Source organism: Phallusia mammillata, chromosome 7, assembly GCF_965637545.1.
Source record: "Phallusia mammillata chromosome 7, kaPhaMamm4.hap1.1, whole genome shotgun sequence".
NCBI classification, from domain to species: domain Eukaryota; kingdom Metazoa; phylum Chordata; class Ascidiacea; order Phlebobranchia; family Ascidiidae; genus Phallusia; species Phallusia mammillata.
In genome coordinates, this window is record NC_137258.1 from 12,287,998 (window position 1) to 12,301,431 (window position 13,434).

At 38.4% G+C, this 13,434-nt stretch overlaps 1 protein-coding gene across 3 annotated transcripts in view; it reads left to right on the plus strand.

Annotated features, from left to right (window-relative positions):
- Positions 1-823: 823 nt before the first annotated feature.
- The window catches only part of LOC145237112 (uncharacterized), a 30,825-nt gene continuing 18,214 nt past the window's right edge, over positions 824-13,434 (plus strand). For 2 of the 3 annotated variants that reach the window (XM_080099863.1, XM_080099865.1), the window contains exons 1-14: positions 824-1,124; positions 1,714-1,878; positions 2,209-2,377; positions 2,457-2,564; positions 3,182-3,253; positions 3,384-3,497; positions 7,180-7,369; positions 7,726-7,904; positions 8,496-8,663; positions 9,663-9,884; positions 10,357-10,429; positions 10,765-10,883; positions 11,002-11,078; positions 12,684-12,808. In XM_080099863.1, coding sequence (XP_079955989.1) covers positions 958-1,124; positions 1,714-1,878; positions 2,209-2,377; positions 2,457-2,564; positions 3,182-3,253; positions 3,384-3,497; positions 7,180-7,369; positions 7,726-7,904; positions 8,496-8,663; positions 9,663-9,884; positions 10,357-10,429; positions 10,765-10,883; positions 11,002-11,078; positions 12,684-12,808 — 1,948 coding nt within the window. In that variant the 5' untranslated portion in view covers positions 824-957. The remainder of the gene's footprint in view (positions 1,125-1,713; positions 1,879-2,208; positions 2,378-2,456; positions 2,565-3,181; positions 3,254-3,383; positions 3,498-7,179; positions 7,370-7,725; positions 7,905-8,495; positions 8,664-9,662; positions 9,885-10,356; positions 10,430-10,764; positions 10,884-11,001; positions 11,079-12,683; positions 12,809-13,434) is intronic. The other variant, XM_080099864.1, reaches the window with a different exon arrangement.

Below are 13,434 nucleotides of genomic sequence, written 5' to 3' on the forward strand. Positions count from 1 at the left end.
GTTTGTATTCGTTAGGTTTACGTTAGTTTCGAATCCAACAGCAACAGCATTGTTGTTTACCACTACCACAGAAAAACTATGCAACAGAAACGTCAGACATTTTAACATTGGATAAAATAAGATTCTGTGGTTTAAAGGAGATTAAGTTGTAAAAGCATTGCTGTTATATATTTTTGTCCACTTGTAGTTGCATAAATTGTGTACATTGTTGTTTGGTGTTACCAAAGACCATTTTAACACTGGTGTTTTGGTTGGAGATTGCATTAGTTGTCTTCCTGTGATGTACAATGATCATTTTGCAAACAACAACAACAAAATGTCAAAAGTTAGACAACATTGCAAGCACTTCCTTCACATAAAATAAGATTATATCTACAGATAAGCTTGTAAAGATGTGTAACTAACAATATAAGTTTTATGTCAGGTTTATGCTTTATAGTGTAGAATTAGGCTAAAGATTTATTGGAATACAAACCAACAAGTGTTTTATTGACTTTGAACTCATTACGAAGATAAATGTTTTTGAGTAAAGATGGCAGATAATAAACATCATATCACAGGATGCTTGTCATATATATACTTTCATTGTAAGAACATGAGAACATGGAACTGATTGGAATATATTAAATGCCAATCTGATCCCTTATTTAATCCATCTGGTTATTTGTCTAATCCAACAATGCATGACTGGCTAGAAGAGATATATTTTTCACTGCTATTGTGTGTCAGGTTTGAAACTAATCAATTTGTCCTGACTGTATGTAGGTCACGAAAAAGTGAACCAAAGGGGCAATTTCTTCAATTATCACAAACAGGAACTGACCTGCATTTAAATCCCAGTGTTATATTTCTCAGGTCTAGTTGAGTGTGATGCTGTTAGCGAATGCCGCGAATAGTTCAGCATGACATGAACGTTGTAAGTCACCCAGTGTGTTAGTGGCAGTCTGTATCATTATCATGTCATCCTTCGTTGGAATGCGTTCGGCCACTTCCGAATTGGATATATCGCGCAACTACAACAACAACGTGACAGGAGCCAGGCTTTTGCGGCAGAAATCAAACACGTCATTGCGGAATATTTCTATGTTCTCAAGAACCGACAAGCCCATTGATGATTGTACAAGGTGCGTTTGTTTTCGACTCTCTTTTTCCGTTTTCAACATTTAAAATTTATATCGTTTTGCTTGTTGTTTGCCAGCTGCCAATACAAAAACGTTACGCTGAATTCATTGGTGGTAAGTCTTGTCCTCTATGGGTAGCGCATGCAGGAACTTTTTGTTGTGGCATGAGTCAAAAAATATATATTGTGTTTCTCCTCCTGCCAAATGCGACTGACTCGCCGGTGAAACGTGTTTGTTTAAGCGTGTAATCAATGTAATTTACAGCCCATGTATGTTTGCCCGTGAGGTCGATTGAACACGAGATGTGACCTAGTTCAATTCAGCATTTGTAACCTTATTCAATATAAATATATATCATATGTCACGTGGTTTGTGTTGTTATTGGTTATAATGACGCCTGTTTATTCGGTGCTTGATCGTCAATATTGAGCAAACATTGTTGGCACGTCGTTGAAAGTACTGTATCTTCGTTGTCTGTGCGTTTGTTTAGCGTTGCCGTTAAATTAGCTCTGCATATTGTCCGGCGTATTTGCGTTTCGGACTGCTGCGGTATCTCTGTTTGTGTACATAAAAGTGTTGTTTATTTTTAAAGACAAGCTACCTCCACTGATGCCGAGTGGGAGTCCCGACATCGCCTTTTAACCAACGTGAATAGCAACAATAACCATTCTTTGCGTTCGATCGCAACTACAGTTCCACAATCTCCTGACTATCGAACTTTACTGATGATGAGAAGGCCCATGTCAAAAGTTCCTCGGTTAGTACTTCACATGGTATTGTTGATGGTGTCCTGTTGGCCAGGCCTTTCGTCGTAATTTGACACCGAAATGGACAAGCGATATGTGTGAAACAATATAATCTTTGTTGAGCTGTGGAGACTTAAAGACGAGTTATTTCCCACAGTATATCATATTACACAAATAAATATGTCTTATGTCACTAGCCATTGCCCCTTTAAAGCAAGTTTTTGTGAGATCTTTGTATATTACGATTGAAACAAAAGGCACAACGACACATATTTTAAAATTTGAGTAAAAGAAAAAAATCTAATTAGTGAAAGTTGTACTTTAAACCCGAAATGTTTAAGGAGGTACTCTGACTATGACTCGTGTGACTCGAACGAGTCTGATGACGAGTACCCCGACGAGTTACCTGACAACGGCGAAACTGCGAGTGTGTCACGTGCTTCCAACGCCTCAACAAACTCCAATACTTCACAAGGAAGTCTTATCATTGATTCGCCACTTCCACATTTGGTAAGCTAAATCGTCGCGAGAAATTGTCATGGCTTGTTGTGGTGGTGGGTAATGTAATAAGCGTTTCTTTGTCTCACAGCTTAATGACGAACACGAGGCGCCTGAGCCGGATAAATTTCTTACCGACGCCGGATCATCGGATAATCGCGTTCTCCTAAAAATTTCAGTGACGGAGCAGAAATTAACGGTTTGTGACGTCATTATAGTTGATTACTACACGTGCGAATGGATTAACCTTGACGCAATGACAAGACATCGTCGCTTCCTCAAACAAAGCGCATGTTATATTGAATTGCACTATTTAAAAGGGGTTTAAACAACATCTAAATATGTGTACAAAAATGGCGAAGTTTTACAAAATACAGGCAAAATTCCGACAGATATAATTTATTGACGTGTAACGAAGGAGTATTTTGTACCTCAATCGCAAAAAGGTGCAAGAAATTTCGTGTTTCGTGTTTCTCGATTTCAATCATATTTGCCGCTTATCCTATAGCGGTTTGATTTCTATCACTTGACAACTTACTACCCATAAGCTTATCTCGTGGCACACTGACCGCACCAAGGCCGAATAACAACGTTGGGCAATCGTGGCATGTGTCTTCGCAAGCATGTGGTAAACGATATCATGCACGCGGAAATAACTCTGTCTGCTGTGACGGCCACTTGGCGACAACTTACCAGTCAGCTGTCCTTTGTTCCAAACCCCCCAGTTAGTGTGGAAAAGGTCTAGCAGCAGGAACTGGGCGTGTTAGATGTCCTGTTGTCGCTTTCATAAAAGTGATTGCGTTTTGCTTTACACAGAAATGCTTGCGGGTTGATATATCAGAAACTGCCTGGACAGCAAAGCAAAGAATTATTCAAACACTTGCCAAGGTAAGCAAAGTGTTTATTGCGTTTTACAGGCAGTTGTTATTTGGTTTGATTGATGTCTTAATTGGCCTTGTTTACAATGTGGTTATGTTGAGTTACAGCGTGGTGGTAATGACTTTATTTACACCCACAGAAACTGCTCGACCCATTTAATTACGGATTGTACTGCAAGAAGTTGGGCCGATTTCTTCTCGACCACAAGCCTTTGTCGGAATATGTGGAGGCGGGTTCAGTGGCCGCATATGAGGTGATTAAATGTAGTGACATGTTTGCCCTATTGCCGCTACACGCTGTCCCACTGTTTACCCTATATCGCACAGACAAGACATTTTGTTGATTCACCGATTCCCTAACACGTGTGGGTCGTTAGTGCGCCGTTGTGTACGTTAGTAAAAGCGGTCACCATCCCCCAAGCACGCGTATCGAACTTCTGAATAATTAATGTTGCGTTACTGTGGCTACTAACAGGTGGTTAGGAACTGCTTTACGTAATCCTCATGGAACTCCCAAAAGCTGAAAATTAAACTTCCGTCCACGATTGATTTTTGCTGAAATCTCTGGCATTCTAGAGAAACGCAGTGGTTATGTTGGCATGCAGTCGGATCTGAGCATGCTTTTTATAAAAGCAAAGATCGATTTAAAATATATATAAAATCTTTAACTAAGAATTATAGTTCTGTGAAATCATCTTTTTTGGAAAATCTTGAACAACTAGTAAAGTTTTTTTGTATGGAAAGGGTGTAAAAACGCAACTTTTTCGCACATGCCATTTGGCAATGGTTTTAAAACATCGATTGCAATTTGATACTGTACACGAAACGGAGTCTTGTAGCACATGCGTAATTTGATCTGTAACACTCATAACGCCTTCAGGATAACTTCGTCAGGTAACGCTATGTTGCGAGTGCTTGTCAGTTTCGTAATTTGGTAGACAGAACATCCGCTTTATGTGCTGTGCCGCGTCTTTTGTGCTTCACAATAAATCAGACTAATTTGCACCTATTCGAGGCGCGCAGTGACCGCCGCTTATGAGAGTTCATTCCCTGCCTCGGGCTTTGCCAAATCGTGCAATTTGATCGGGCAATCGAGTTACTTAATAGCGGGTGATTTGAGCGGCGCTGGAATAATTTAACGTCCACAAACAACTTCAATTTCGACTCCTTGTATTGCTGTTGTTGCAAATATGATTCATTTATCAAATCCATTTATTTTCGCGTCAATCATGTTGTGAATCATATACGCTAGAAAGAACATAGGGGTTTGTGCAATTGCATATTTATAAAACTTTGTCCTTCTGTTAAAGTCATACCACTGAAGCGAAAACCATTGACCGCATCGCAACAAAATGAGCAAGAAGTATTGTATATTTTTGATATGAAGCGATATGTTTTGTAAACTATATTTTCCACAACTTTTCCCATTTAAAAGTGCAATAATATGTGCGGCAGATATGTAATTGAATAAGTACACTTGTACAAAGAGGTGATAAGACAAAAGATGTATTTACAGTTGCTGTACTGTGTTGAAAGTTAAGTTGATTTGTTCGAACCACTGAATCGAACGTTGGCCTTTGATACGCCGAACATTTTCTGTCTTCGCGCTTCATCTGGATTGTCGCAGATTCTCGTGTTACGTCATAATAGGCGGCTGCCTGTATCACGCAACGCAGGTTACTTGAGCTGCTGATAAATAAGAGAATTTTCGAAATTCCATTTGCTCTGCAAATTTCGGGAACACAGATACAGTCCAACAGAAAATTGAAAGTAAAGCACAACCGATACTTTTCTTTACTCAAAAAATGAATAAAACATTACATTTAATGTACCATATCGTCAACTGTAAGTTTCAAAACCAACATGTAAAGTGCAAATTGTCCAGCAGCTTTTCAGCCGAAACTTTGTCGCCTTTTTCCAGATTAAAACCGAGTAGTAACAGTCAGGCACAATGCCCTAAGATTGTCAAGCTATTTCTGTGTTTGCTTGGCCACAATGCTGTTAAGTCAACACAAGCGTGCTCTGTCTGCCGTTAGCCCCACTGCCACGTTCACTTATTATAATCGTTTACAAAGCGATTGAAATATGGAACGTATTTAGAAATGTGTCCTGGTTTTCAGCTCCCGGATGTCTTGACACTAAATAAACATCATCCATTTGCTAAATTTCAATTGCCGAAATATTGCGCTACAAAAACGCTACCACAATAGCAGTTAGCACAAGTTACATTTGCTTGGTTATGTGTGTTCTTTACTGAAAAAATAATAACAAATACAGCTCAGGCATATGGAGCTCAAGTTTAACAAAGTTTTTGTAGATGCTATATTCTTTCTACTTAGTCAAATTCTGAAAAGGCCGACGCATTTTTGTTTCTTTCATAATGAATCTATTGATTTATGGTACTGCAGAACAGCTCAAAATGGTCATGCATGTCAATTTTCGAAATTCTTTAATCTGTAACGAAAGTATCCATATGTATCAAAAATATCGGAAATAACAACAAAAATTCGTCATGGTTGTTTCCACTACTTATAAAACCCATTGTCCGACGAACTTGCCTTTAAGCATGTGTCAGCGCCAACGAGAACGTTATATTTTATGGTCAGCAGTTAACCTAATACCGACACAGACGTATATTACCGCTTAACTATAGCCAGTGGCAATACCTGACGCCCTTCTAGCTTTTAATACCTCCATAATTTGTAGCCACACGTTTGTTGTGAACTAACATGTTGCGCTTTATCATCATTGGGTTATCCGTGTTCATCGTGATTAGTTCAGTGTAAACTTAGACTGGTAAGCCATACAATCGACACAATTCCTGCCACACTATTGACGTAAATGCCGATCGCTGTATATGGAATTGTTTTGACTTTTGCGTTGTTCAATCCGGTTTTTCAGGTTTAGTTGAAACTGTTGTTCCACAGCAAAAGGTTTTGATATTATTAAGGTGTCTCTTAAGCAATTTTTGATCTGCTCCCCAACTTAAAAAATAGCTTGAATTGAGATTGATTGTACTTGCTCAATTAAATTATATGCCCTTCCTTCGTTTAAAATTGAGGTTGAAATACTTTCTATTTAACGAAATATGAAACACTTAGATACATGAAGTAAGAGAAATAAGGCACAACTTCCGCGACACAGTTATTGTGAAATCAAAATGACTCAAACATTTTCCTTGATGTTTTCCGCCGACGTACAGTGTTTGCATATCGTGTGATTTAACTTGAGTGGTACGTGATTCCTCTACATATTTCGTCCAGCGTATTCCCACATACGACCGACTGGCGGCATCTGACATAAGCGTTGTTGTAATCGGCCATTATTTATGGCAATAAAAAGCACCTTGTTTTAACTTGAAGTTTTCTCCTTACAAACATTTCTCTACTTGTGGCTTAGGACCATTGAAATCTATGAAATAATTCTTAAACTTAACATTTTTTGATGAGTTCACATTCAAAAATGTTTGCCACTTATTGATTGTAAGTGGTGACGTATCATATAAAAGGATTGATTTATTTGGGGGTATATACGTATTTTCTGTCGTAGCTACCGTTGCTATGTAAGCCTCAATGACATATTTTTACCGTCGGCCCTTGTTTTTTGTTTCAAAAAGCACCTGCCTTTTTTCTTCTACGTTTTATATATTTTATGTCACATTGTTGATAGGGTTCGGTACCCGAATTTATTCAGCTATCTGAAATTGTTAGGTACACAATTCACGGTTTTGAATAATTTCAGCAAAAAATCAAAGCCAGTATATTTGTGTAAAACATAACGACGTTTCGACAAGTGCTGTTGTCATCATCAGGTTGTAAGAAACATTTTTTTATTTCTTATAAGTTATGACCTGATGACGACAATAGCACTTGTCGAAACGTCGCTATGTTTTACAAAATTAAATTGTTAATTTTGTAAGTTTGCCTTTTCTTTCAGCTTCGTTACAAACGTCGGGTTTTCCACCAAATCATGAGGTCACCCAAAGAATCCCGTCAGCTGCTCAAAATGCAGAGCTCCAGCAAGCGCAAGGAGTTGATGACGCATGTGAGACAGCGGAACACTGACAAAATTCATACCATGATACGAAAGGGGGTCGACCCAAACTTTCACACCTCGTCATCTGAAGGTTTTTATTGTTTGTTGCCCAAACAAATATTGACACGTGTTGTTCTGGCACTAAGTTCATCTTGATCGTCTGCCACCTGGTTGACCACGACCTATTAAAAATATTGACAGTGTTGTTTTCTTTAACAGCAGCTGGTGCATATTTTTACATTTGTGCTGTGTTATATCTGTTTTAAAACCACACATGATCTTGTTCCAGAATAAACACTTCATTTTTTTGACATGATATCTTGCGAAATCTGGGAATCCAGTGATTTTTACATGTTTACAAATTGTATGGAATAAAACGAATGACTAATGATGTGTTTTTTCTGTGTTATCGGTAAATATTTTAGCGTCGATAATTTTTTTGCATAGAAACACCGCTGACCCTGGCATCAATAGCAACCGCGAATTCAGAGGGCGGATTCGATCGTTCCTGTTCACCAGTTATTATGGCTCTGGTGGGTGGAGGTGCTCATCTCGACTTCCGAAATCGCAAAGGAATGACACCAGTCCATGCGGCAGCCCGGTCTGGCAACCTCTCTGCTCTAAAGGTAAGGGCCAATTTAAGTGCCCGTTTTGGTGCATGTCTTTTTTAAACTAACATGTTCAAATAAAATGATATTTTTATTTGGTTTAAATGGATATATGGTTTGACACATATGTCCTATGTCAGTGTGGTCCAACTTTATTTTGTTGAGGGCCATTAAAAATCGTTAACTTACTCCGCGGGCCAAAGTCTAAAAATTTTCAAGGTAAAACTTTTTTCTGGCTCAAACATCAGGGTGACTATACACCGTTTTCAATCAATAGATTATTTTATTTTTATCTTTTATAGTTGTATACCAATAGCAGCCGTTAAAAGCATTCAGTTTCTACTCTGGCCCAACAATGCCCGAATGGTCATTGACGCAGAATCCTTTGTTACACATAACCTTGTCGTGCGTCACAATAGGAGATTTTGAAGCGTTTTGTGTTGTTTAAGTGAATTATTCTCACATTTTGAAACATTGAAAACAAAAATTTTAGTTGTTAAAACGTTGGACTTTCGCTGGCCACAATCGGCACGCGGGCCTGCAGTTGGACCACGCTGTCCTATATTATAGCTGCTGTACGCTCACATTCTGGGTTATTTTTTTCCTCAGACGCTTCTCGATTTGGGTGCTTCCCCGGATGTAATCGATAATCGTGACCTTTCGCCCGTTTATCACTGTGGTCTCATTGGATCTCGTGTGGAGTGCTTAATCGTTTTGCTGCAAAACGGTGCAGATCTGTCCTGCGTCGATTCACAAGGCTGGACCATTCTACATCAGGTAGGATTGGGATTTTTTGTCCGTTGAAAGTAGAAAAAAATGTCCAAATTTCGTTGTGTTCAAATTAGATACATATTCAAATTATGCTCATTACTAAATGTTTTAATCATAGTGGATGGTAAAGTTTTTTCTCTGCTAAAGTATTTCTTGTTTATGTAATTGCTATTCTGAAATATTTATGTGCTTTAATGTGTTTTGTGCATTTGCGCAATGAGCGCTCCGAATTGCTTGGTTGCATATGTTTCCTGAAATGACAATTAAAATCAAAGCAATACCAGAATATTGTATGCAGTCAACAAATAATTTACATACCGTCGGGTCGGCAGCACTTCGGACAATTCTTGCGCGAAAACATTCATTAAAAGCCGATTGTTAATTTGAGACACATCCATTGTAATTTGTCGCTACTTCGAAAGTGAGACATTGCGAGAAAGGAATATCTGGGAGTGGTACCGAATTCTTGTCTGCTCAGCTGTGGAGCTTGTGGGGTGGCTGAACATTGTTACACCACTGTGATGTCACAAACACCTTTTCGCTCCGTCTCCCACGATCAGCTGTTGAAGTTGTTAAATACCGCAGTCGTGCGTTTGGTGACACTACTTTTTGGGATTATTTTGACTGACAATTGGTTGATGGCGAATTTCAATTCACATCGGGTTGATAACACTTGTTATATTTATCATGGAGATAACATATTTTTCCATTTCTTGAAAATGTATTTAAAGTTATTGTGTTTTATCAATTTGCAGCGGCCTGATGCCCATGTGCAATTTAAATTCCAGTCTGGCGTATTATTTGTTGTTTGCCCAATTTTCAATTTATTTGCTTCATTTCCCAACAAATTTTCCACATCACTGAATCTGTTGTGGTTTCGACCTGTTACTCCACTTTTTTTTCTAAATTTTCGAACTCCTGGCTGTAGTTTGCCAACAGCGCCTAACAGCACAAACCCCACCCATTAAATCTATACCACAACAATTCATACTTTCCATCTTTCAGGTGTGTCGCTACGGTCGACTCGCCCATCTTAAAGCGATCCTGGAATCAGTTGATCAAAACTCGCTGGACGGGACAGCAGCTCTTGTTAATGCTCGCAATGCCACCGGTAACACGCCTTTGCACATTTGCGCGCTGTACAACGAGGAAATGTGCTTACGAACTCTATTCAAGCATGGTGCCGACTCGTCGCTGCCCAACTACGCCAACCAAGACGCGTGTCAGGTATGATCCACCGAGTTTCTTGCTCGTGTCTTTGTCTGAAAGTCAAGATTCTTGTATTCGCCCGCTAAGTACCGGCTGATACTTGTAGTGCACTTGTCATATGCGAGAAGTGGTTTTGCAGAGGGGTAAAAGCTTTTGTAGAAATCGAGGAATTTTTGCACATATATAAATGCCTTCATAAGTAAGTAACCCGCAATAGTACAAGGGGAGTGATTGTGTATTGGAAAAGTTCCACTTTTTAGTATATTTTGCAATATTTTTGTCAAAAGTTTCAATGATAACCTATCGTGTTGAAATTTTTGCAAGAAATAATCGCAAACATTGTAGTTTTTCTTTTAAGATACTTTAGCTTGTCCAAAATTCATCAAATGTATTCGAAAAAAATGTTTTTAACGTCCACTTCTTGTCCTACATGCTGGTCACTCATTCTGCAACCTTTCGTTACTAACCAATTGATTCGTGTGTGTTGCAGGTGGCGGTTGTAGCCGGTAACGTGGAATTAGCCAAACTCATTCAAAAGTTAGCGGAAGAGCCGCCAACGAACGGTAATAAAATACGTCTGTCGCACGACACACAAAGAACCTTGCGATTTACGGTTGTAAATTTTCCAGACCACAACTAGATAATTGTTGTTTAGACTGCCTCTAAAAGTGTTTTACCTCCTGTCCAATCTATAATGCATAAAATTAAGTTTTACGAAGGAGTCTCATCTTTCTAAAGCTATTAAATATGGAATACAATTTTTTTTTGTTAATTTTGCTTATTTCTTATCAATTTAAAAGACAACATTATATATTAGTAAACGCCTGCAATAATAAAGATTCGCTACTGTTATTTTTATTATTATTTGCCTTTATATATGTAATTTTTCTTGCGACAGACGACAACGAAGGCAAATCAGCGAGCAGAGTTGCTTCTGGAGAGTCTGTCCTTGCGAGATTGGATAGCAGCGCTTTGGCGCCCCCGGTGGATGACCCGACATCTGTTTTCCAACCACAAGTAATGACATGTGTCTAAGTTTGTTTATCATTTGTATTTTTCTTTTCTAAATTGCTTTTTGTATTCATCGAATTCTGACATAAATCAACTATAATGAACCATTTTTACGTTGTTTAAGGAGTATCACACAACAACAGATGGACAAGATTTGTCTGTACAAAGACCAACCACTCTGCAACTGTCACCAACAAAAGAGTAAGTAAATTTACGGGTAAATGTGCACCGGTCTCTCTTTTATTGGTTCATAGCCTACACCAGGGCACTAAAACACCGTGGTGTGCGGTTAGAACCAAGAATTCAAGGTTTTAAAACAAAAGGAGCAACTAACAAAAAACTTCATTGAAAACCAAGGCAACTGTCTTAGCTTTCTCTCTTCGTTTAAAATTTGACCACTTCAACTTGTATAAGGCAGAGTAGATTTAGTAACAGAAAATGAAAAAAATTATATAATTGGAGTTGTGAAATACAAGTTCAGACAATAGTGTTGGTATTTGAGCAATGTAGTTGCAGTGCGACGCATGACTGACTGACTGCCGACACTGTTGTTGTTTCCGGGTCGTATTTCTGTTGACGTCTGCATCAACTTTTGTTAATCGCTAACCATCAAGTTTGTGTGCTTTAATAAACAACAGATTCTATGTTTCCTGTTTATTACTATTTCTAAAGCGCGTTTGGATTTGTTGATGTTTACTTTGCTTACACATATTACCAAGCGATATCATTTGCCTATAAGTGATATTTTGGTAGGCAGGCTAGGCACAGTTTTGGTGTGACTTTGATAAAAAAGTTTGCTTTAAAGTTAAATTTTGTTCCGAAGAATCATGGAAGCTAAATATTTTGCTGTTTGGATGTCGCTATGCCACTTGAAAGCAATTCTCTTTATTGACCATAAATTGCGGAAGAAAACGATCATGAAGTTGTACATGTTGCCTTACATTTGTACTTCATTTTACCAGTAGGAGCAAGTACTTGTTTTGTAATTTTTTCTCTCACAATGCATACAAGCAGCTTTGATATAAGAAGGTCGACCTTCATTACAAATTGACCTCAATGTTTTGTCTGCCACTAATGGCGATGATGATGATAGGTTGGTCACGTGACTATTGATCGCGGTCAGTGTAAAAGCAGGATTCTTTCCCAAGCAGGCACTCATCTTTTTGTAGTCATGAATAATTGAGGAGACCCTGTACTGCACATTGATCAACGTGAACATTGCACAAACGTGTACGACTGACATAACAGTTTGTTTAGTGCCAAGAATCAACAGTGATGTGCCAACTACGAATTTCTGCTTATTTGTGGCACGTTATATAGATAGATGACGTCACCAAGAAAAAGTTTTGATTTCAAAGATTGGCGCGAGGGTATTAATATGCAAAGACCCAATCAGGATCAATCAAGAAACGATTTAATCACTGCGTCACAGCGACGTGGGATGAGGTCATTGATACGAAGCATGACGTCGGAATATTCAGTTGTGTGTTGTCGTTGTGAGGAAGGCTTGGTCTTACGAAGTTTTTGTCAAGGATTTTTCAAGCCGTCAAGTTCGCCGTTTATGATACCCAAGTCAGATATTCTGATTTGTTTTTGTCGTGTTGTTAACGGTTTGGGAAGTGTTGCTTCAGAATATTGGGGAAAGTGCAGAATAGTTTGTTGTTACTAAAACATGATTGAACTTTGTAATGTTGTGTGATTATTTATATTTTTGATGACAAATATGTTTCATGTGAAGATTTCTCAAAAAAAACATTTAATTTGACTAGATCAGACCTTTTGTAATCTATTGCGTTTGTGTTTCAGCAGGGAACTACCTCCATACCCAACAGTGTCGACTAATCACACGCTACGTTCCCCATCACGTGATACAAGTCGACCGGTGGCATTAACAGTTGTGCGACAACTATCAGATGCAACACCACGCATAGGTAAGTTCCATTTCACATTTGCCTCTGCGCCTATTACCCAACCTGCTTACTGTTTAAAGAAAATAAAGATTTTCGCGCATACTTAACACCGCTGGGCGAAACGGACAGTTTCTTCGCAGAAGCAGAGCTTTCAGTTTTTTATGCACTAAGCCACGTCAGTTCTGTTGCCGCCAAAAACGCGCCTAGACAAACCGGTTTCCACCACCAATGTAGCCCTAGCGCACTTTGACTTTGGTTAACCTTATTTGACGATTTACATAATATTTGCAAGTCACTGGTAATTTGATTTCTCACACCGTCGACATTCTATCCTACAGAAAAAATATTTTTAATGTCAAAGCAATAATTTTGACTGTAAGTGATATATAGGCTACAATTAAAAAAAACTTTAGTGCTTAATTGCTTATAACTCTTCTGTTTAGGCTCTGATTGTATGCATGCATTAAAAACCTAAAGTTTTCATACGCCATACAGTATTTATTTGTTAATGAATGCAAGCAATCTCTTGCAGACTTAGACTTTTTAATTTCGTAAAAAGTGCTACATCATGTTTCTTGAACGTCTTTTAAGCAGCTAAAAGGTTAAAGATGTTATTTTATCAGTCAATATACATAAAACACGTTATT